Source organism: Petaurus breviceps, unplaced genomic scaffold (genome assembly GCF_028583685.1).
Source record: "Petaurus breviceps papuanus isolate PSGF00001 unplaced genomic scaffold, PetGlider_PUasm1.0 80, whole genome shotgun sequence".
Taxonomy (NCBI): Eukaryota; Metazoa; Chordata; class Mammalia; order Diprotodontia; family Petauridae; genus Petaurus; species Petaurus breviceps.
The window spans coordinates 3457172-3478868 of record NW_027186540.1 but is presented as its reverse complement, the minus strand read 5'-3'; the positions used below and the strand labels follow the sequence as shown (position 1 = coordinate 3478868).

Sequence of the window (21697 nt, the reverse complement as noted above, 5' to 3'; positions counted from 1 at the left end):
TATATAGTATCAACAGTGTCACTTGAGTGTTCTATTTAGTTTTTATATAGTCTTTAAACTTTGAAACATATTTATTTGAAAGTTAGTTTTATTCTAGATCTTAAGTTATTTTTTCATTTTTCAAATGCTTTATTAACTTCTGATTTACATCATTCATTTCTGCCAGATTTTGAGTTACAAATTTTCTCCCCATTTTTCCCCTACACACCGCCCCGAAATAACAGTCCCCCAGGATATCCCCTCCTCCAATCTGCTCTTTCCCATATTTTCTCTCATACCCCTTTCGACTTTTCCAATAGGGCATGGTGGATCTCTATGCCCCAGTGCCTGTATATCTTATTTCCCAATTATATGTAAAATAGTATTAGTAGTAGTAGTGTGTGTGTGTGTGTGTGTGTGTGTGTGTGTGTGTGTATATATATATATTTAAACATTTGATTTTAAAACTGAATTCCAGATTCATTCCCTTTCCTCCCTTGTCAACCCCCTTACTGGGAAGATAAGCAGTTCAGTATAGGTTGTATGTGTGTGGCTAATGCAAAACCATAACATAGTAGATATATTGTAAAAGACTGACTATATTTCCCTCCCTCCTATCCCACCTCCAAATTGTTCCATTCTCTACTTTGATCCCATCCCTTTTCAAAAGTGGATGCTTCCAACTTCCCTCCCCCCCAGACTGCCTTCCCTCTCATCCCCTTTGCTCCTACTCTCCTGTAGGGTGAGATACCCTATTTAGTGTGTATTTCGTTCCCTCCCCAAGCCAAATTCAATGGGAATAAGGTTGACCCATTCCCTTTTGCCTTCCTATTCTTTCCCTCCATTGTAACCATTTTCTCTTGCCTCTTCTATATGAAATAGTTTACCCTATTCTGTCTCTCCCCATCTCCTCTCATTATATTCTTATCTCACCTCTTAATTTCACCTTTTAAGTATCATCCCTTCCTATTAAATTGGTCCTGTGTCCTTTATGTATACCTGTAAACATATATGCACACATTCACATATGTATTCATATGCCCATATACCCTCATATATAGACATATACACACACATATATTTCTATTCCCTTCAACTATTTTCATGCTGAGAAAAGTTTCATCAGTTGTAATTATTGTTTTTCCATGTAGGAATGTTAATAGTTCAACTTTGATAAGTTCCTTATGATTTCTTTTCCCTGTTTTCCTTCTCATGCTTCTCTTGCTTCTTGTATCTGAATGTGAAATTTTCTATTCAACTCTGGTTTTTTCATCAAGAATGCTTGAAAGTCCTGTATTCCACTGAATGACCATATTTTCCCCTGAAACATGATACTCAGTTTTGCTGGGTAGGTGATTGTTGGTTTTAATCCCAGCTCCTTTGCCCTCCAGAATATCATATTCCAAGCCCTTCGATCTCTCAGTGTAGAAGCTGCCAGATCCTTGGTTATCCTGATTGTGTTTCCACAATATTCAAATTGTTTCTTCCTGGCTGCTTGTAAAATTCTCTCCTTAATCTGGGAATTCTGGAATTTGGCTATAGTTTCTTTTTGGAATTTTCTTTTTGGGATCTCTTTTAGGAGGTGATTGGTTGATTCTTTCAACCTCTATTTTGCCTTCTGGTTCTAAAATATCAGGGCAGTTTTCTTTGAGAACTTCCTGGAGGATGATTTCTAGGTTCTTACTTTGATCATGGCTTTCAGGTAGTCTAATAATTTTAAAATTATCTCTCCTGGATCTATTTTCCAGGTCAGTGGTTTTTCCCATGAGATATTTCACATTGCCTTCTATTCTTTCATTTGTTTGGATCTGTTTAATAGCATCTTGATTTCTTATAAAGTCATTAGCTTCCATTTGCTCCAATCTAATTCTGAAGCAATGATTCTCCTCATTGAGCTTTTGAGATTCTTTTTCCATCTGGCCCTTTTGGCTTTTTAAGGCATTCTTCTTCTCATTGCCTTTTTGAGCCTCTTTTTGCCATTTGAGTTAGTCTGTTTTTTAAGGTGTGATTTTCCTCAGTCAGGCTGTTGCCTCTCATTTCATAATTTTCTTGCATCGTTGTCATTTCTCTTCCTAATTTTTCCTCCACTTCTCTTCTCTGCTTCTTAAGGTCCTCTATGGCCTGTAACCAGCTTGTATTTTACTTTGAAGTTTTTGGTGTAGGAGTTCTGACTCCACTGTCTTCCTCCTGTTCTATGCTTTGCTCCTTTCTGTCCCCAAAATAGGAATGTAATGTTGCAATCTTCTGTCTGCTTTGTTTCCGTTGCCTGGGCATGTCGCCCCTCGGTCACTTGACCCCTGGGCTTTTTGCCACAGGATTCTGCCACCAGACAGGGGAGCTTTCGTCCCAAATGCTGGGGCTTTCTCAGCTGCTGGAGGTATTAGATGGGTGCCCTCTCTGAGGCTTCCATATGCTCTGGCAAGCTGGACACACACCCCAGGACCTCCACCGTTGACTGTAGTCCACATCCAAGCAGATTAAAGCAAGAGCGATTACTGGTCGCTTGGTCCCCCTACACTCTGCAGGCCAGAAGCTGAAGCTTCCACTTGGGGCTGGCTGGATGGCTGTGCCGGGCATCTCAGCGGCTTCTCACCTTGGGGCAAAAGCCACTGTACTCCCTCTTTATGGGTCCCAAAGTCCAGACTGCACTGACATCTCACTTTGTCCTTCACATCTGTGTGTTGATAATTCTGGAAATGGCCACAGCTGCTGCTGATCTGGAGTCCCTCCTGCTGGCAGCTGGTCAGACCTGCCCTGGGGCTAAAGCCTCAGGCTCACAGCGGGCCTGGGCTAGGCTCCCAGAGTGGTGTGTTGGCCAATTCCTGCCGGCCTGCCAGACTGCCCTCAGCAGGAGGTTAGCGTCTCTGTGTCATTTTGTGGGTTCTGCAGCTCCAAAGTTTGTTCAGAGTCTCCTTTTTTACATTGACTTGGGAAGGTGGAAGCCGGAGCCGCTTGGAGGTTGTGCTTCTACTCCGCCGTCTTGACTCCGCACCCCCCCCCCCCAATCGATCTTAAGTTATTTAAGCCTTTTTCCTTTCCCATAAAAACACTCTATCAAACCAAAGTGGATTCAGGAGGTTTGATGTTTCGTATTTATACTAGATGGAGTGTTTTATGTGCTTTGCTTTTCTTATTTTGGGATGAAATAGAAAGAAGAATTAAAAATTAAAGATACTAAACTTTTAATTTGCTGGTTTTCTTGTATATAATGTTCAATTTTATATTAAATTATAAGAAAAGGAAAATGTTGTTTGTTTTGTAATGTTATGGGACTGAAAAAGAGTTAACTCTCAATATTTTGTCTTTAAAATATGAAGATGTATGTTCCTTTAGAAATAGAGATTAGTTTTGAAAAGAACCTATTTTTTCAACCCTTTGAATTTTAGGAACCTCATTTAAAATAGTCTTCCATTCCTTGATATTGAGGTGGAGGTAACTTTCGGTTCTTGAAGGCTTTGGCAGTAGAACAGAAATTCTGTCAGATCCTCACAACCTGTTAAGGTTTTGAATAGAGGGAATTTGATGGACTGTCATCTAATCTGCTAACCAAAGACCAGTCTTTCAGAATTTGGAGAGGTTAATAATTAGATGAATGGCCATTAGTTGATGACTATTTTTTCATACATAACAACTAATGTATAGTGTATATGGCATAGGAAAATTTGATCTGCATTAGTAGAGGGTGTCTCTACTATGCAATTTAAGTACTAAAGTAATGTTAGAAAACTTGGAAAAATAAGATTGGAGTTTTGAAAATAACATGTTGCTACTTTCCCCTTTTGTTTAGGACATGTATTCCTTTGAGAAATTTTGGACAGAAGATCTTAGTTTAATACTTGATTTGGATGATATGAAGAGATAATTCCAGTCATGAGTAAGTATAGTTCTTTTTTTTATTTTGGAGATCTCAGTAGAATCTCTATTGTAGCTTTCTTAAGTATTAAGTTGCAGTGATACAGTAGGAAATTTGTCTTGAATAGTTAGGCCATTGTATTACATTCTGGTATGATTTTCATATACTTGCAAATTGGATCTCATTTGTAATGAAAATGTATTGATGTCTTTTTTAGATCGCGACCTGTTAAAAGATGCTACTATAAACTTTATTTTTCTTCTCAAACCTTCTTAAGACTTTTAGCAAAAGATCTAACTTCTTAATTTGCTGAGAAAGAGGCTTGTTTAAAACTCCCTCTTTTTTCCCCTCCTATTCCACATCTCTTCTCTTTTGTTTTATATTGTGAAGATTCTCTTTTCCTTGTAAAACTAACTACTTGTGCCCTTGATCCCATCCCATACTATTTCATTTAAGACTTATCTACTTCGATCATCTCCATTCTCATTTTTTATCTTTGTTGTTGCCCCTTCCATGCTTATAGTTCTTTCTCCCTTTATAAAACCTTCATTCGCTCTTGCTACTTCCTTATATTGTCATATATCTCTTCTACCGTTCATAGCCAACCTCCAGAAAGCACTCTTTACTCATCACCTTCCTTTTCTCAGCTTCTAGTCAGTTCTTTTTTTTCCTGAGAGGAAAAGGTTGTGCTAATTTTTTTAAAATGCTATTTTTTTGAAACTTAAATGCCGATTCAAGGAGCATTTCCATGTATTCAACAGAACACAAAAAGAAGACTATACAGTACGAAACTTTGGATCTCCATTTCATACTGCTTGATTTTTTTCAAAATATATAATAAATTCTACACATTATTTCCAGAACTCTCCAGTTTGTGTTTCTTTTTGAACTTCCTCCTTTTTTCATGCATTTTAAAAAATGTTTCATTGGTGCCCTTTTTTTTTGTCATCAGTATTACCAGTTCACTCTCTCATTCTCAGTCCTTCTGTAGTTAAACTGAGGGGGGGGAAACCCCTTATGACAAGCATATTCAAAGATAGATTATAAGCTCCTTCAGGGCAGGGACTGTCTTTTGCCTCTCTATATCTCCAGTGCTTAGTACAGTACCTGGCACAGAGTGAGTACTTAATAAATGTTTATTGATCATTTATTAATAGCTAGCTAGTGACTATTTGGTGTATTACTGGTGCATTGGAGAATGACTGTTGTATATCTAAAATATTTTGAAATAGACATTGCATTAGATATAAATTAACATCGCTGATATTTTACCTCAGTTTTTACTACTTTCTGCTTCTTGGCTTAGTATTTGAATGTGTCAAATTAATGATAATAATATTAACAATAGATGTTAATTGCAAATGTATATGTAGTTTGCAAAGAATTATATATATATTTTCTCATCTTATCCTTACAACAGCCTTGTGAGTTAAGTGCTATTATCATGATACCCATTTTTACAATCAAGGAAACTCAGGCTAAGAGATTAAGTGACTTGCACAGAACCACATAGCTAGTAAGTTTCTGTACCAAGTGTCCAGCAATTTTACTTTACTTATGACCATCTTCCACATTTCATTTGATGATTTCTACTAGTGAAAGCAAATTATTTCCCTTGACATGGTCTATTTTTATTGCTGAAAACTGCTGCCATCTATCATGTAAGGCAGCATAATGTTAGTGGATAGGGCGTGCTGTGCTGTTGGAGTCAGGGAGGTCTTGAATCCTGTCTCTGACACTTAATAGATATGTGACGATGGACAGGTCATTAAAACCTTTTTGAGGCACCATTGTTTCATCTCTAAAATTGGGATTAAAATAATATATGCCTAATGCCATGACATTTAAGTATTTAGAGAAAAAGCTGACTGAATTATAAGAAAATCTAGATCGTAAAACAATAATTGTAGTTGATTTAAACATGCTCTTTTAAGAACTAGGCAAACTTAATAGAGAAAATTGAGAAAGAAATTAGGGGTCAGTTCAATATTTTAAAAATAGATATGAGAGACCTTTAGTGATTTTTAAATGGGAATCTTAAGGGACTGTATTTTTTTTTCAGAATTGTATTATACCTATATAAAACCTGATGATGTTCTGAATCACAAAGAACTAAAAAAAAAACAAAAAGGGAGAACTTTAAAAGTCATAGGGATAGAGATAGAAACTAGACCTGTTGTAGATAAAGAGAACTTTCCAGGTGAGGAAACTCCCCTTACCACTGCAGGTCATTTTTCTAAATGCAGCAGAAATAATGGTGATGAAGTTCTTCAGACCAGAACTTTCACTGCAGCTTTAAGTTCTAAAAGATCTGCTTAGAGCACTGAGAAATCAAGTGATTTGCCTAGGGCTGTAGAACTAGTATGTATCAGAAGACTTCCAGAATTGAAGTCTTCCAGGATTGAAAGCCATTACTCTGTCCAAGCCATGACTACCTCTTAGAGAGTACAGTGCAATAAAAATCACAATCAGGGAAGTATGATCAAAAGACACAGAATTGGGGAATAAATAATATGCTATCTTGAAAAGAGTAGGTACCAGGATATCATAGAACAAATAGTGGTAAAAGCAACATTTGTGCCATCTAGGCAAGATTGTTTTTTTTTCTTCCCTAAAAGGCAATGAAACCATCCTTGAGAGTTAATTTAATTGGTCCAGGGAAGTAAGACTTGAACCTTTGACATACCTTCCTGATCACTTAAATAGAAAAACTTAGTGTATAATAAGTCTGTGGTTTCTCAGGTTTGATGGGCTTCCTGCTGTCATTTGAATTATTTGATAGGACAAGTCTTCAAATAGAGTAAAAGGGCCTGTGTCCAACTGAAGGAGCACTATATCTTTGCTGAATATCTTTTTGTTGCTATCAAATTAACTTCCTTTTAGTTGAATGTTATATGATCTATAAGTCTTTCATTTGATTCAAATTCTGAGCCTTACCCACCAGGTTGGCCTTAGTTAGTCTTGGCCCAGAACACAGATAACCATTTAAGACATAATCTACCAGAATTTTTGAGGTATAGCTAAAGCTTCCCGTGGAAGAAAATTTCTATCTTTGAACATTTATATTAATAGAATAAAGAAATAGAGGATCAATGAATTGAGTATTCTGTGAAATTGATTAGGAGAATGTACAGTGTGGCTTGTTTCCTTTGACCAAATATTATAAAATATTTATCTCATCAATTTCAGAATGTATCACCCAATAAATTATTTTATTCTTTTACATAGTTTACTGTGCTAGGCTGATTAAAAAGACATACTCCTTAATATTTTAATGTACTCCTTTTTATTGAGGTGAATTCATAATACTAAATAATTTTGAAATTATAAGCTTATATGTATTCCTTGATATTTTTCATTTCTCACATGTACATGAAAGCACAGCTCATTAAGTGATGATAATTGTCTGTTTTTATAGACAGTAAATTCCCAATTCCTGCAAATGGTTATGAGATCCAGTATTTTCTACAGAGTCTGTGGACAGCTGTGTCATATCATTTTTTGGATTGAATAAAAAGAGACGTTTTGCATAAAGAGAATTTGATCTTGTGAATATATGTGATAAACGATATTGTGTAGCTATCTTCTTATTTCCCAGAAGTATGAAATTGCTATTAAAATATACCACCATCCTCCTTCCAAAAGCACCCTAAGACTTCGATCTTTTTTGCTCTTCAGAAATTATTTTTAAAAAAAATTGGTGTTTTGCTTTCAGGGGAAAGGGGAAATATTATTTCCTTTGTCACTTTCTTTTTCTTTCCTATCTTCCCTGAAGTATGAAGTTTTATAGGAGTGTGAAGGAGTACAAATTTAGGTCTGGAAGGGAGCTTAAATGATCTATTCCAGTCTCTCCTTTTTTCCAATGAATAAATTGAGGCCCAGAGATAGTAAACAGTTTGCGCAAAGTTATAGAAGTAAAGTCATCAAGTAAAAAGAGCCAGGATTCACATCCAAGGTCTCTCTGTTCAAGCTTTGGTCAGGAAATAGTTTATTCTTCTCACTTTAGATCCCAAACCATAAATTTATTGACTTTTTATTTTAAAAATTTATTTAAAAACATGAATTTTGTTAAAAATTTTTATAATTGTTCTCATGAAATTAAGACTAAAATAAAATATGAAATTTAGTGTAGATAACTCTTTATAGATTTTTGCAGAAGGTGTCTATATATAGTGTCTACAACTTGGGAACCAATAATTCTGTTGTATTCTGCACAGTAGACTGCATCTGAGGTTTTGTGTTTAGGGTACCAGATTTTTAGAAACACCACCAGAAACATTGCTAAGCTGGAGGATATCTGGAGAAGGGCATCCAAGATGGTGAAAGTCTTTTTTAAGTTCATGCTATATAAGGTCAAATTGAAGGAACTGGGGAAGTTCAGATTAGAAAAGAGAAAGTAAGTTGGAGGGGTGATAAGTATCTTTAAGTATCTAAAAGGATGTTATGCACTAGGTAAGTTAGACAACTTCTTAAAGATTCCAGAGGGCTGAAGTAGAAGCAAATTAATCTTTGTCAGGAAAAACTAACAATTAGAGCTATCCCAAAGTGGGCTGCTAGGTGGCGCAGTGGATAGAGTACATGACCCAGAGTCAGGAAGACTCATCATCGTCCTAAATTCAGATCTGTCCTCAGGGTCTTACTACCGTGTTTCCCCGATAATAAGACCTATCCCGAAAATAAGCCCTCCCCTTACTGTGTAAGATTCCTCTAAAATAAACCCTCCCCCGAAAATAAGCCCTATTGAGATTGCTGCTGTAGTGAAGGTGATCCCTGCGCTACATGCTACATTACGGTACCCTCTGTATGCACCGTCCCCCCCCCCCCACGAAACGCACACCGCGCTCCGAGCTGCATCCAATCAGAGCTGCAGCAGTGAGCGCGTCATCCTGTTCTTCCCCAGTGATTTGCTTATTGAATTTTTTTGTTCACATTTACCTGTTTATTAAAATTGCTGTCAATGTTCATTAAAATAAGCCCTCCCCTGAAAATAAGCCCTCTGATGTTTTTCTGTCCAAAAAAATTAATAAGACAGTGTCTTATTATTGGGGAAACACGGGTAGCTGTGTGATCCTGGGCAAATCATTTAACCCTGTTTGCCTGATTTTCCTCATCTGTAAAATGAGCTGAAGAAGGAAATAACAAACTATTCCAATATCTTTGCCAAGAAAACCCCAAATTTGGTCATGTGGAGTCGGACATGACTGGAAAACAACTGAACAAAATTCCAAAGTGGCATGAATTATCTTGGAAGATGTGTGTTATCTTACACCAAAGGTCATTGAGGAAAAGCTGATGACCACTTATTGGATATGTTACAATATATCCATAGGTAACTACAGCAATAAGGAAGGGGAGATCTTGGAACACACTTTTCCAAAAAGCAAAAGATAAAGTAAAGGTTTACAACCAAGAATATCTTACCCTTATAGAAGAAGTACAAAGCCAGTAGGAGGCACAGCAGATAGAATACTGGACCTGAAGATGGGAAAGCCTGAGTCCAAATCTGGCATCATACATTTACTGGCTATGTGATCCTAAGCAAATCATTGAACCTGTTTGCTTCAGTTTCCTTATTTGTAAAATTGGGATAATAAGAGTACCTATCTCCCAAAGTTGTTTGTGAGTTTCAAATATGATAATTTGTGAAGTGCTTTGCAAGCCTTAAAGTGTGTTCCACTCCTATAGAGCTGACATTGAAAGATTTATTTTTCTTGGAGCCTGCAAGGAGCTATGAACTAGGTAGCATTTATCTCATGCTGAAGAAAGAATTTGTGTCGGCCTTTAGAGTGTGACTCTCTCGCCACAGCTAGCTTTGGACTGGCCCTTTGACAATTGACTTCTATTTGATACTGTATCTTTGTATCCTTTTCAGCTGCTACTGCTAATAACACAGTTGCTCAAGGTACTGAAACTTAATGACCAAAACTTGATTTGATAATCAAAGTATTATACTTCTAAAAAAGGAATGTCTAAAATACTTGAAATTCTGAGAGCTTTATTGATAACACAGAAATTCAACAGATTCAAACCTAGCAAAGTTTTATCATTTATGACTTTATGAGTTAATTTTCTTACTCGTACATAAGAGATATTTAAATTACTTTGTCTAATTATTACATGAACAAAAGCAGTGTGCTTCTCTGATTTTTATTAGTGGCCAAAAAATTATAATGAAAAACAAGACGGTTTAGATCCAAGTAATTATTTTCTTTTTAAAGTTGATCAGTGTTTTCATTGGTTTCTCCACCCCCTCCCCCCATTTTAGTATTGTACTTCTCTCTTACCTCCACTGAATCGATAAATAAAAGTAGGAGCCAGTCTTTTTTGGGAAACAATAACAAAAGAAATAAGCCATTAGCTAATTTGATTTGTGAAAAGAAAGTAAATATTACCAATATTAAAAATGAAATAGGTGAATTCATACCCAGTGAAGAAGAAATAAAAAGCAGTCATTAAGAACTCTTCTCCTCAACTATATTCCAATAAAACTGACATTCTAAATGAAATAAATGAATATTTACAAAAATACAAATTTCCCAGATTAACAGAACAGGAAGTGGAGTCCTAGATGTGTCTTAGAATCTTAGAAAAGTATCTTAGAAAAAGTAATTGAATAAGCTATAAATAAACTCCCAGATTTAAAAAAAATTGTTTTTAAAAGCCAGGACAGTGATTTAAAAATGAATTCTAGCAAACATTTAAAGAACAAATCATTGTAATACTACATAAATATTGAAAAAATAGGTTTAAAAAACCCTACTAAATTCCTTCTATGAAACACTTAAAATCCTGTGTGTATATGTATATGTGTGTGTGTGTGTGTGTGTGTGTGTGTGTGTGTGTGTGTAAAGGTACCTTATTCTCCTGTTTCTATTAATTTTGTTCTCTATCAGTTTTCCTATTTCTCTGATCATTTGGGGGCATAAGTCTAGCAGTGGTATAATTGACTGCATATTAGGGAATAATTTCTACCCCCGCCTTTTAAATTTTAGTTAAATTGTAATAGATTCTGCTCCAATCCCATATTTTAACTCTTTGTATTTTTCTGTTTCAAGTGTGTCTTGTAAACAACATGTTGGATTCTGATTTCTAATTACATTTTGCTAACCTTTTCCATTTTATGAGTAAGTTCATCTCATTCACATCCAGAGTTGTCATTACCAACTCTATTTCCCACCATCCTATTGTTTTATACTTATCTCTCTTTTTTCCTTGCCCTCAGTTTTGCTTCTTATTCCTTCCCTACTATGCCTTTCCTCTCATTCCCCATTTTTCCTTAACCCTCTTCCTTTCTTTTTCCATGTCCTATATCTGTTTTCATGTGTTTCTTATATCCTTTAACCATTTCATATGAAGGTGGGGTTCAAGCATCATCTGCTCCACTACATTTCCATCTTCTTGTGTAAAGTCTTCTTTGTGCACTCTGTATTATGAGATAATTTCTCCCATTCTTTCTCTCTTTTCCTCCCCTCTCCTAGTGCCTTCCTAATACTCTCTCATCCAAACAGTGTAATCACACCTCTGAAGATGATTAAGTTCTGTGTTGCTTCATGTATCATCCCATTTAAGAAAGTGAACAATTTAACCTTGTTTAGTCCTTGATGATTTCTCACTCATGTTTACCTTTTTTATGTCTCTTTTGACTCCTTTGATGATGTCATATTTTCTACGTAGCTCTGGTGTTTTCATCAGGAACGCTTGGAAGTCCTCTAGTTTGCTAAAGGCCTGTTTAGCATCACAGTTCACATCAGTTTTTTTGGATAGGTTATTCTCGGTTGCAAGCCTAGAACTTTTGCTCTTTGCAGTAGCACATTCTAAACTCTCTGCTACTTGTTATTGGTGGCATTTATCTAATCTTGATTATGACTTCTCAGTACTTGAATTCTTTATTTCTGACTGCTAACAATATTTTTCCTTGACCTGGGAGCTGAATTTTGGTTTTCAAGTCATTCTCTTGTTTTTATGTCTTGTGTTCCCTTGTTCCTTTTGAATTTTCTTTTTCTTTTTTTTTAAGGAATTGGCCAGTAGATTCTTTTTTTTTTCTTTGCCTCTGGTTCTAAAATATCTGGATGGTTTTCTTTTATAACTTTTTGAAATATGATGTCTATACCCCTTCTCTTTTGTTCGTGGCTTTCAGGTATTGCAGTGATTCTTAAATTATCTGTCATAGATTTATCTTACAGGTCATTTGTTCTTCCAGTGAGAGATTTCCACATTTCTTTTTTTTCATCTTTTGACATTAGTTTGATATTTCTTGATATCTCATGGAGTCAATAACTTTCATTTGTCTGATTCTAATTTTCAAAGAGTTGTTTTTTCAGTAGTTAATTTACATAATTCTTCTGTATCTTTTCCCCAAAGTTTATCTTTCTTCCTTATCTCTTTTGTTTTCCCATTCTTTCATCTACTGCTCATTTGGTTTTTAAAATCATTTCTAGCTCATATTTAAACTTATTTTATCTCTTCCAGGAATTCTTGTTGGACTTCTGTTCATATTGCATTTTTCTTTGAGACTGCTTATAGATTTTTCAAGTCATTCACTTTTTCTGTTTTTTTTTTGTCTTAATTTCCCTGTTGCCATAGTAACTTTTTATGGTCAGGTTCTTTTTTTGTTTGCTCATTTTTTCATCCTGCTTTTTGACTTTGGATTTTATGTTAGTTCTGAGGCTTTGCATACTTCTCATTGTGTCTGTGTGTGTATATGATTTTTGGCGTGAACTTCTGTCCCCTTGCATCCTTCTGTTGCTTTCAAAGCTCTGATTACGATCCTATAAGGTTTTTGCCCACAAGATGATGTGATCTAGGGGCATCGGTGGGATATCTTTTCTCTTCCCTTCTGGTCTGAGTTCTGTAAGTTCCTTACCCAGGTTTGGGTGTGTTGGTTTATTTTTGGTTAGGAATTTCAGTTGACTGCTTTTGGACTTGTCTACTGTTTACCTGTTGGTAGTCTCTATAGTTTCATTTATGACTGAACTGCCAGCTTCTTTTGGTTTGGGATGTGCTCTGTTCCAGGGATCAGAACTACCTAATTATCTTTTCCCTCCTAGAACCATGTTTAGTAGAGCCTAACTAGAGCCTAAGCTTGAGATCACCTCTCTCTGACCTGGAACTGGGTAATGGGTGGTATATTTTCCAGGTCACACCCATTTCTACATCTTGTTCAACCAGCTTCTGAGATCTCTTTATGCCCTGGGCTTCCAATTTGGTATCATTTCTAGGTTTTAGCCCTGTTCCTGAGAGCTGGAATGCTCCCCGCCCATCTCATACTCTCTTGTCTAGATTCCCTCCCCAATGTCTACAGACCTTTCTGTTTCTCTCCCTCAATGACACTAGCCTGGAATAATGACTCTATAAATTCTTTTTGGCTTTTCCAGTCAAAGTTCAATCTATTTCATTCCCTAGATATTTGTTGAGGAGATGTGGGGGACTGTCTAGCCAGGGGTGGGGAACCTGTATCCCTGAGGCCCCATTTGGCCCTCTAGGTCCTCAAATTCAGCTCTTTGACTATATTCAAATTTCACAGAACAAATCCACTTAATAAAAGGATTTGTTCTGTAAAGCTTGGACTCAGTCAAAAGGCTGTACCCAAGGACCTAAAAGACCACATGTTGCCTCGAGACCATAGGTTCCCCACCCCTGATCTAGACACTGACCTTTTTGCTTTGTAATATTGTGGGATGATGGTGGGATTGAACAGGGGAGCCCTTGTTCAATATGATGAATTTCCCTATCAGCATCTGAAAGGAAGATGTCCAATGGAGTTAGCATAAACTCTGAAACCTTCAGGATATTAAATATTTAAGTACAATATAATTTTCTATTTTCTTTTTCTGAAATATGAACTAGTCACAACTAATTTCCTGTTCTTAAATCAGAATGCTTTGGACAAGGTTAGTTCTCATAACATGACACTACTTATTCTTTGGCCTGATAAATGTTCTTTAGCTAAAAATGGAACAAATGAATACATTGAGATTCTAATTCTCATTAAGTTTTAAAGATTTATGGGACATATGAGATTTTAAAATGAAAAGTTAGTTCTAACCATAGTATGCTCCTAAGTTTTATAACTACAAAGCATTGACTTTAATTAAGTGCCAAAAAATTAATTTAAACTCTTAGTCAAAATAGGAAATGTAAAAATCAATTTATCTGCCTTTGAATTTTACTTAAATGATGATTATACCACAGCTCCTTATGGGTCATTGTTCTTTAAAATTTTTTTGAAAGACTCTTAAGTAAAATAATTAAAAATGGAAATATCTTAATTATAGATTAAAAAAATAGATTTCAGCTTATATCTTTTATTTGGATGAATATCCTTTGTATCTGCTGGACCCTATATTCCCCATGGAGTTATCTAGGTGGTTCAGTGGACAGAAAGTAGGACTTAAAGTCAGGAACACCTGAGTTTAAATCTTACCTCATATACTTTCTTAGCTCTGTGAACCTGATTAGCTGCTCACTTAGCCTCTCACAATATCAGTTTCTTCAACCAAAAATATGGATAATAATAGTAAATACCTCGCAAGGTTGTGGGGATCAAGTGAATTAACATGTAATGTGCTTTGTAGACCATAAACTACTATATAAATATTCTTTACTACTATTATTACTGGTATTACTAGTATTGTCATTATTATTATTCTCCCCCCTAGTATCATGTTTGGAAGATAGCTTCCGTTAACTATAAAATAAAATATACTACACTTAATCTCCTTTATTCTCCAAAAGATAAAAATTGCTATACTCAAGAATGCCCTGACAGTACTAAGGTTTTTTTGGAGAACTGAATTAAGTTTTGAAGTATGTACAATTATGTATAAGTATAACCTTATATGAAAATAAAATTGTAAGTTCAGTTTTCCATATATACAGCAAGTAAATTTTCCTTAATAGGTTTGCTAAAGATTTTTTTTTCTTTCTGTACCAATGTTGTCTTTTGTGGAAAAAAAAGTAGTATTCTAGTTGTTTTCTTCTTACCCACTTTCATTATTTATTTATTTTTAGATTGAATATTTTTTTATTTTAATTTTTTTTATTTTTCAAATGCTTTATTAACTTCTAATTTACATCATTCATTTCTGCCAGATTTTGAGTTACAAATTTTCTCCCCGTTTTTCCCCTACCCACCGCCCCAAAATAGCAGTCCCACAGGATATCCCCTCCTCCAATCTGCTCTCTCCCATATTTTCTCCCATACCACTTTTGACTTTTCCAGTGGATCTCTATGCCCCAGGGCCTGTATATCTTATTTCCCAATTACATGTAAAATCGTATTAATAATAGTATATATATATTTATTTATATGTATATATTTGAATATTTGATTTTAAAACTTTGAATTCCAGATTTATTCCCTTCCTTCCTTGTCACCCACCTTACTGGGAAGATAAGCAGTTCAGTATAGGTTGTACATGTGTGGCTAATACAAAACAATAACATAGTAGAATATTGTAAAAGACTGACTATATTTCCCTCCCTCCTATCCCACCTCCCATTTGTTCTATTCTCTACTTTGATCCCATCCCTTTTCAAAAGTGGGTGCTTCCAATTTCCTTCTCCCCGAGCCTGCCCTCCCTTCCATCATCCTTCCTCTCATCTCCTTCCCCCCCTACTCTCCTGGAGGGTGAGATACCCTATTTAGTGTGTATTTCATTCCCTCCTCAAGCCAAATTCAATGGGAATAAGGTTGACCCATTCCCTTTTGCCTTCCTATTCTTCCCCTCCATTATAACCATTTTCCCTTGCCTCTTCTATATGAGATAGTTTACCCCATTCTGTCTTTTTCCATCTCCTCTCGTTATATTCCTGTCTCACCTCTTAATTTTACCTTTTAAGTATTATCCCTTCCTGTTAAATTGGTCCTGTGCCCTCTATCTATGTATACCTGTAAACATAAATACACACATTCACATATGTATTCATATGCCCATATACCCTCATATATAGACATATGTATTTCTATTCCCTTCAACTACTGAGAAAAGTTTCATCAGTTACAATTATTGTTTTTCCATGTAGGAATGTTAATAGTTCAACTTTGATAAGTTCCTTATGATTTCTTTCCCCTGTTTACCTTCTCATGCTTCTCTTGCTTCTTGTATCTGAATGTGAAATTTTCTATTCAACTCTGGTTTTTTTAATCAAGAATGCTAGAAAGTCCTCTATTCCACTGAATGGCCATATTTTCTCCTGAAACATGATACTCAGTTTTGCTGGGTAGGTGACTCTTGGTTTTAATCCCAGCTCCTTTGCCCTCCGGAATATCATATTCTAAGCCCTTCGATCCCTCAGTGTAGAAGCTGCCAGATCCTGGGTTATCCTGATTGTGTTTCCACAATATTCAAATTGTTTCTTCCTGGCTGCTTGTAAAATTCTCTCCTTAATCTGGGAATTCCGGAACCTGGCTATAATATTCCTAGGAGTTTGATTTTTGGGATCTTTTTCAGGAGATGATTGGTTGATTCTTTCAACCTCTATTTTGCCCTCTGGTTCTAAAACATCAGGGCAGTTTTCTTTGAGAACTTCCTGGAGGATGATTTCTAGTTTTTTACTTTGATCATGGCTTTCAGGTAGTCCAATAATTTTAAAATTATCTCTCCTGGATCTATTTTCCAGGTCAGTGGTTTTTCCCATGAGATATTTCACATTGCCTTCTATTCTTTCATTTGTTTGGATCTGTTTAATAGCATCTTGATTTCTCATAAAGTCATTAGCTTCCATTTGCTCCAATCTAATTCTGAAGCAATGATTCTACCTCATTGAGCTTTTGAGATTCTTTTTCCATCTGGTACTTTTGGCTTTTTAAGGCATTCTTCTCCTTATTGCCTTTTGAGCCTCTTTTGCCATTTGAGTTAGTCTGTTTTTAAAGGTGTGATTTTCCTCAGTCAGGCTGTTGACTCTCATTTCATAATTTTCTTGCATCATTCTCATTTCTCTTCCCAATTTTTCCTCCACTTCTCTTATCTGCCTCTTAAGGTCCTCTATGGCCTATAATCAGCTCATATTTTCCTTTGAAGCTTTTGCAGGAGTTCTGACTTCACTGTCTTTCTCCTGTTCTATGCTTTGCTCCTTTTTGTCCCCAAAATAGGAGTGTAATGTTGGAATCTTCTGTTTGCTTTGTTTCCTTTGCCTGGGCATATCGCCCCTCAGTCAGTTGACCCCTGGGATTTTTGCCACAGGATTCTGCCACCAGACAGGGGAGCTTTCATCCCAAATGCTGGGGTTTTCTCAGCTGCTGGAGGTATTAGATGGGTGCCCTCTCTGAGGTCTCTACATGCTCTGGCAAGCTGGACACACACCTCAGGACCTCCACCCTCGACTGCAATCCAGATCTAAGAAGGTTTAAGCAAGAGCAATTACCCGTCAGACTGGTGCTTGGTCCCCCTACACTCTGCAAGCCAGGAGCTGAAGCTGCCATGTGGCACTGGCTGCCTGTGCCAGCTTCTCGTCTCCGGGGACCAAAGCCACGCACTCCCACTTCCTGGGTCCCAAAGTCCAGACTGTACTGACCTCTCACTTTGTCCTTCACATCTATGTGTTGATAAATCTGGAAAGGCCACAGCTGCTGCTGATCTGGAGGTCCCTCTGGCTGGCGGCCGGTCAGGCCCGCCCTGGGGCTAAAGCCTTGGTGTGGGGCTGGGCTCGGCTCCAGAGTACTGTGCTGGCCGATTCCTGCCGGCCTGCAGGGCTGTCCTCAGTGGGAGGTTAGCTTCTCTGTGTCATTTTGTGGGTTCTGTAGCTCCAAAGTTTATTCAGAGTCCCCTTTTCATATGGATTGGGGACGGTGGAAACCGGAGCAGTGGGGAGGTCCTGCTTCTACTCTGCCATCTTGACTCCGCCCCCCCTCCTTACCCACTTTCACAAGTTTGACAGAACTAGAAGCACATTCATGGAAGTAAACTGTTTTCTGTCCTCTTGTCTGACTCTTAAGGCTGGTCTGATCCATTTACTTTTTAAAAAATAATCTATTGAGAGCCTTTTATGTGGTTAGAATTTTGTTAGGTTCTACAATGAATAAATTATTATAAAAGCAATGGTTTTTTTCTTCAAGTTTACAGTTCAGTAAAGGAAGTAACTACATAAGTAATGATAGTACAACGTAGTGCATAATAAATGCCATATGAGCAATATAAAATGCTGTGAATAGAGAGAAATTACTTCTGACTGGGAAATGATAAGGGAAAGTTTCATAGTTCCAAATAGGAAGAATTAGGGTTGAAAGTGAGACTTATCTCTGCTTTGTAGTAGTTCTTGTCATGAAGACCTTAAAGATGCTAGAAAAAGGAATAAAATCAGTATTACTCCCCTTCATGCATTTATATGCATCCTCTCTGTAGAGCAGTTGATAATAACCACCAGAATCTTGATTGGATGATGAATATGGATTAAATGAATTAGGGTGCAAGGACTATCACAGTACCCCTATTCCAACCACTCAGTGGGGAATATGAGTTTAAGTTCTAGAAAAGGTGACCAGGGAATCTTCAGGAGGAAACCAGGTCTTCAGTGGAAGAAAATAGAGGAACCACAAAAGGAAAAAGTTTAAAATTAAAGGTTGTTGTTTTTTTAATCTATGGAACATGCTTTCCAGAGAGTATAGTGGACAGGATGGGTAACTTTAGTGTGAATTGTCAGTGGGGTTGGGTTGAAGGACATGAGCAAAAGAGAATAGTCAATGGGTTGTAGAAAATGGGGTTTAAACAAAGGCAACTGGGGGTTTAGAATGACCAGAAGTAGAAGCAATTGACAGTGAGAAAGACTTGAATTGAAAAGGGGAGTTATAAGATGATAGCTAGCAGGAAAGCTATGATGTAGTGAGGGTTTTGTATGATTTTTTTTTCCTAGGGTTAGGGGAGACTTGGGAGGTTTATAGGTATCTGGAAAACATCCATGAGAAACTGAGAGAGAATAAGAGAGGGGACATAGGGAGGGCAGGGAAAATGGGAAAGGTTGGTATCAAGGGTATATACAAAGGGATTGGTTTAGACACAGAGACAGGTCTCCTTTTCATCAGAGACTGTAGTAAAGGAAGAGATGCTCAAGGATGATGTTAGGGAGTTGTAAGATGAGGGAGGAAGAAGAGGGAAATTGAAGCAAATGGCCTCAATTTTCTCAATGGGGAGACAGTGAAGTGGCTTTATTCTGCTAAATGTTGTATAGGAGGGAGACCAGCTATGGAGATAGAAGACATGGATTCAATTCCTCACTCAGATACTGCTAAGCATCTGATTATGTGAAAGTTCACTTAACTATCTCCATCTCGGTTTCCTCCTCTGTAAAATATGTTTAGACTACAGTACTATTATTCCTTTATCATACTCCCTGGGAGTCTAAGATCAAAAGGTTGTCAGTGTAGATTTGCTCAAAAATATCTCCCCACCCATTTTTTTTTCTGATTATAGATTGTTAGTTATATTAATACATTTTCTTTCAACATGTAAATACCATCTGGGAAGATTAAGCTTTTTTTTTTTTCTACTTTAGTATAAATTACTCCAATCAGATATTATGGCTATGAGGGCTGCTGCATTCAGTTAGCAATATGCTTGGGTGGATTGAGAATAGTGAGGCTAATGCTGTGAGGTAGAGATTTTGATACTAGATTTCTGGGAATCAAACGAAAGGAGGCAGGAGGTTTCTAAGGATAAGCATTTTGGCGAGGGGTCTGGTAGTTACCCTCCTTGTAATTGTTACTATAATTTTTACACATTTCCCTGGTGGAAAGCTTCTAGAATAGATTCCCATTGATTATTTAAGGCTCTCTGTGTATATTTGTGTGTGTATTCAATATTCTTAATGAACATGTTATACACACATACACATGTTTGTATAATAAGTGTGTACTTAAAAATTTTGACTTTGTTGGACTATTATATTGCAATGATAAGCCCAGATTATAAAGCTTTTAGGATGGTGATCAAAATCAACAGTAAGAAATTTCAGTTCTGTGACTAACATGACAAAACATGTTATGACAAAACAAAATGTGACAAAACAAAAAATGTTGGAGAAGATGTGGGAAAATTGGAATGCTAGTGCGTTGTTGATGGAGTTGTGAACTTATTCAACCATTCTGGAGAGCAATTTGGAACTGTGCCCAAAGGACTATAAAACTGCATACCCTTTTATCTAGCAATACCACTTCTAGATCTGTATTCCAAAGAGATCATAAAAATGGGAAAAGGACCCACATGTACAAAAATATTTATAGCATCTCTTTTTGTGGTTGCCAAGAATTGGAAATTGAGGGGATGCCCATCAATTGGGGAATGGCTGAACAAGTTGTGGTATATGAATGTAATGGAATTCTATTATTCCATAAGAAATGATGAGCAGATGGGCTTAAGAAAAACCTGGAAAGATTTGTATAAATTGATGTTGCGTGAAGTAAGCAGAACCAGAATTCTGGTTGTCCTTCTTTCTCGAAGAGGACCAAAATGACATCATCATGCTAAAGTCAAGTTTCAGTGTATCTGACTGGCTGATCAGACCAATACAAGTTCAGAATGCTCTACCACAGGTTGGATACAAATAGTCTGGGTGAACATTTGGGGTGGATTCTCTAAATTTGTGTATCCTGAATTTCCTTTGGGCTATTTCAATTCTGCTTTGTTCATAGAGCACAGCACCTTTTCTGATGAGAACATGCCATGCTTAGCGGTCCTTTGCCAGTGTCTCCCATGTCACACAGTTCCAAAGTTCTTAAGACACCTTGAGAGTGTTCTTGTATTGCTTCTTCTTACCACCATGTGAACGCTTGCCCTGTGTGATCTCTCCATAATATAGCCTTTTTTTTTTGCAAGCGTAGGTTTTGCATTCAAACATGACGAGTCCATCAGAGTTGTGCTCTCTGAAGCAGAGTGTGAATGCTTGGCAGTTTAGTTGGAAAAAGGGCCTCAGTGTCTGATATCGTATTCTGCTAGGTGATTTTCAGAATCTTCTTGAGACGATTCAAATGGAAGTGATTCAATTTCAGTTTTTTGCCATGATGCTTGTATAACTGTCCACTATACATAGTAACAGCAACATTGTGTAATGACCAATTTTGATAGACTTAGCTCTTCATAGCAGTGCAGTGATCTAAGAGAATTCCAAAACACTCATGATGGAAAATGCTATCCACATCCAGAGAAACAACTATGGAGTCTGAATGCAGATTGAAGCACACTTATTTTCTTTCTCTTTTTTCTTTCTCATGGTTTTTCCCTTTGGTTCTAAGTCTTCTTTGCAACATGACTAATATGGAAATATATTTACTATGATCATACATATATAGCCTATATCAGATTGTATGCTGTCTTGAGGAAGGAGGGGGAGAAAATTTAGAAAGCAAAATCTTATAAAAGTGAACATTGAAAACTAAAAATAAATTTCAAATCTGAAAATAATTTTTATTGACATCTTGAATTTTTTATATTGAATTGTTAAGTAGTATTTTGATCTCTGATCTCCTGAATACCATTTTTAGTATGAGTTCTTGAATTTGAAAATAAGGCCATATGCAAATCTCCCAAAATATCTGTATTATGGTTGCAAAAGGTTACATTTTGCATAAATTGTTGATGGTCTTCAAGCTGCTTTGCTAAGCTTGAGCTCTGTCTTAGTTGCATTGATCATCAAAACCATCTGTAAGCTTTCTATGGCTAGAGTTTACATAGTTCTGTTAGAGTACCCTTGGAAGGCACAGTGGCATAATAGAGAGCTAGCCTCAGAAGACTTCTGCCTCTGCCACAGAGTGGTTGTGCAACCCTGGGTATATTCCTTAACCTGTCAGTACACTAGGTAACTCTAATAATCTAAGTTCCAGAGAAGCTGACAATATTATTAGGTAACTCTAATATTCTAAGTTCCAGAGAAGTT

At 36.6% G+C, this 21697-nt stretch overlaps 1 protein-coding gene across 4 annotated transcripts in view; it reads left to right on the top strand.

The window, feature by feature from the left end:
- The window catches only part of LOC138175982 (USP6 N-terminal-like protein), a 202750-nt gene that overhangs the window by 24703 nt on the left and 156350 nt on the right, over positions 1 to 21697 (top strand). For all 4 annotated transcript variants that reach the window (XM_069106635.1, XM_069106633.1, XM_069106636.1 and 1 more), the window contains exon 2: positions 3767 to 3853. In XM_069106635.1, coding sequence (XP_068962736.1) covers positions 3850 to 3853 — 4 coding nt within the window. In that variant the 5' untranslated portion in view covers positions 3767 to 3849. The remainder of the gene's footprint in view (positions 1 to 3766; positions 3854 to 21697) is intronic.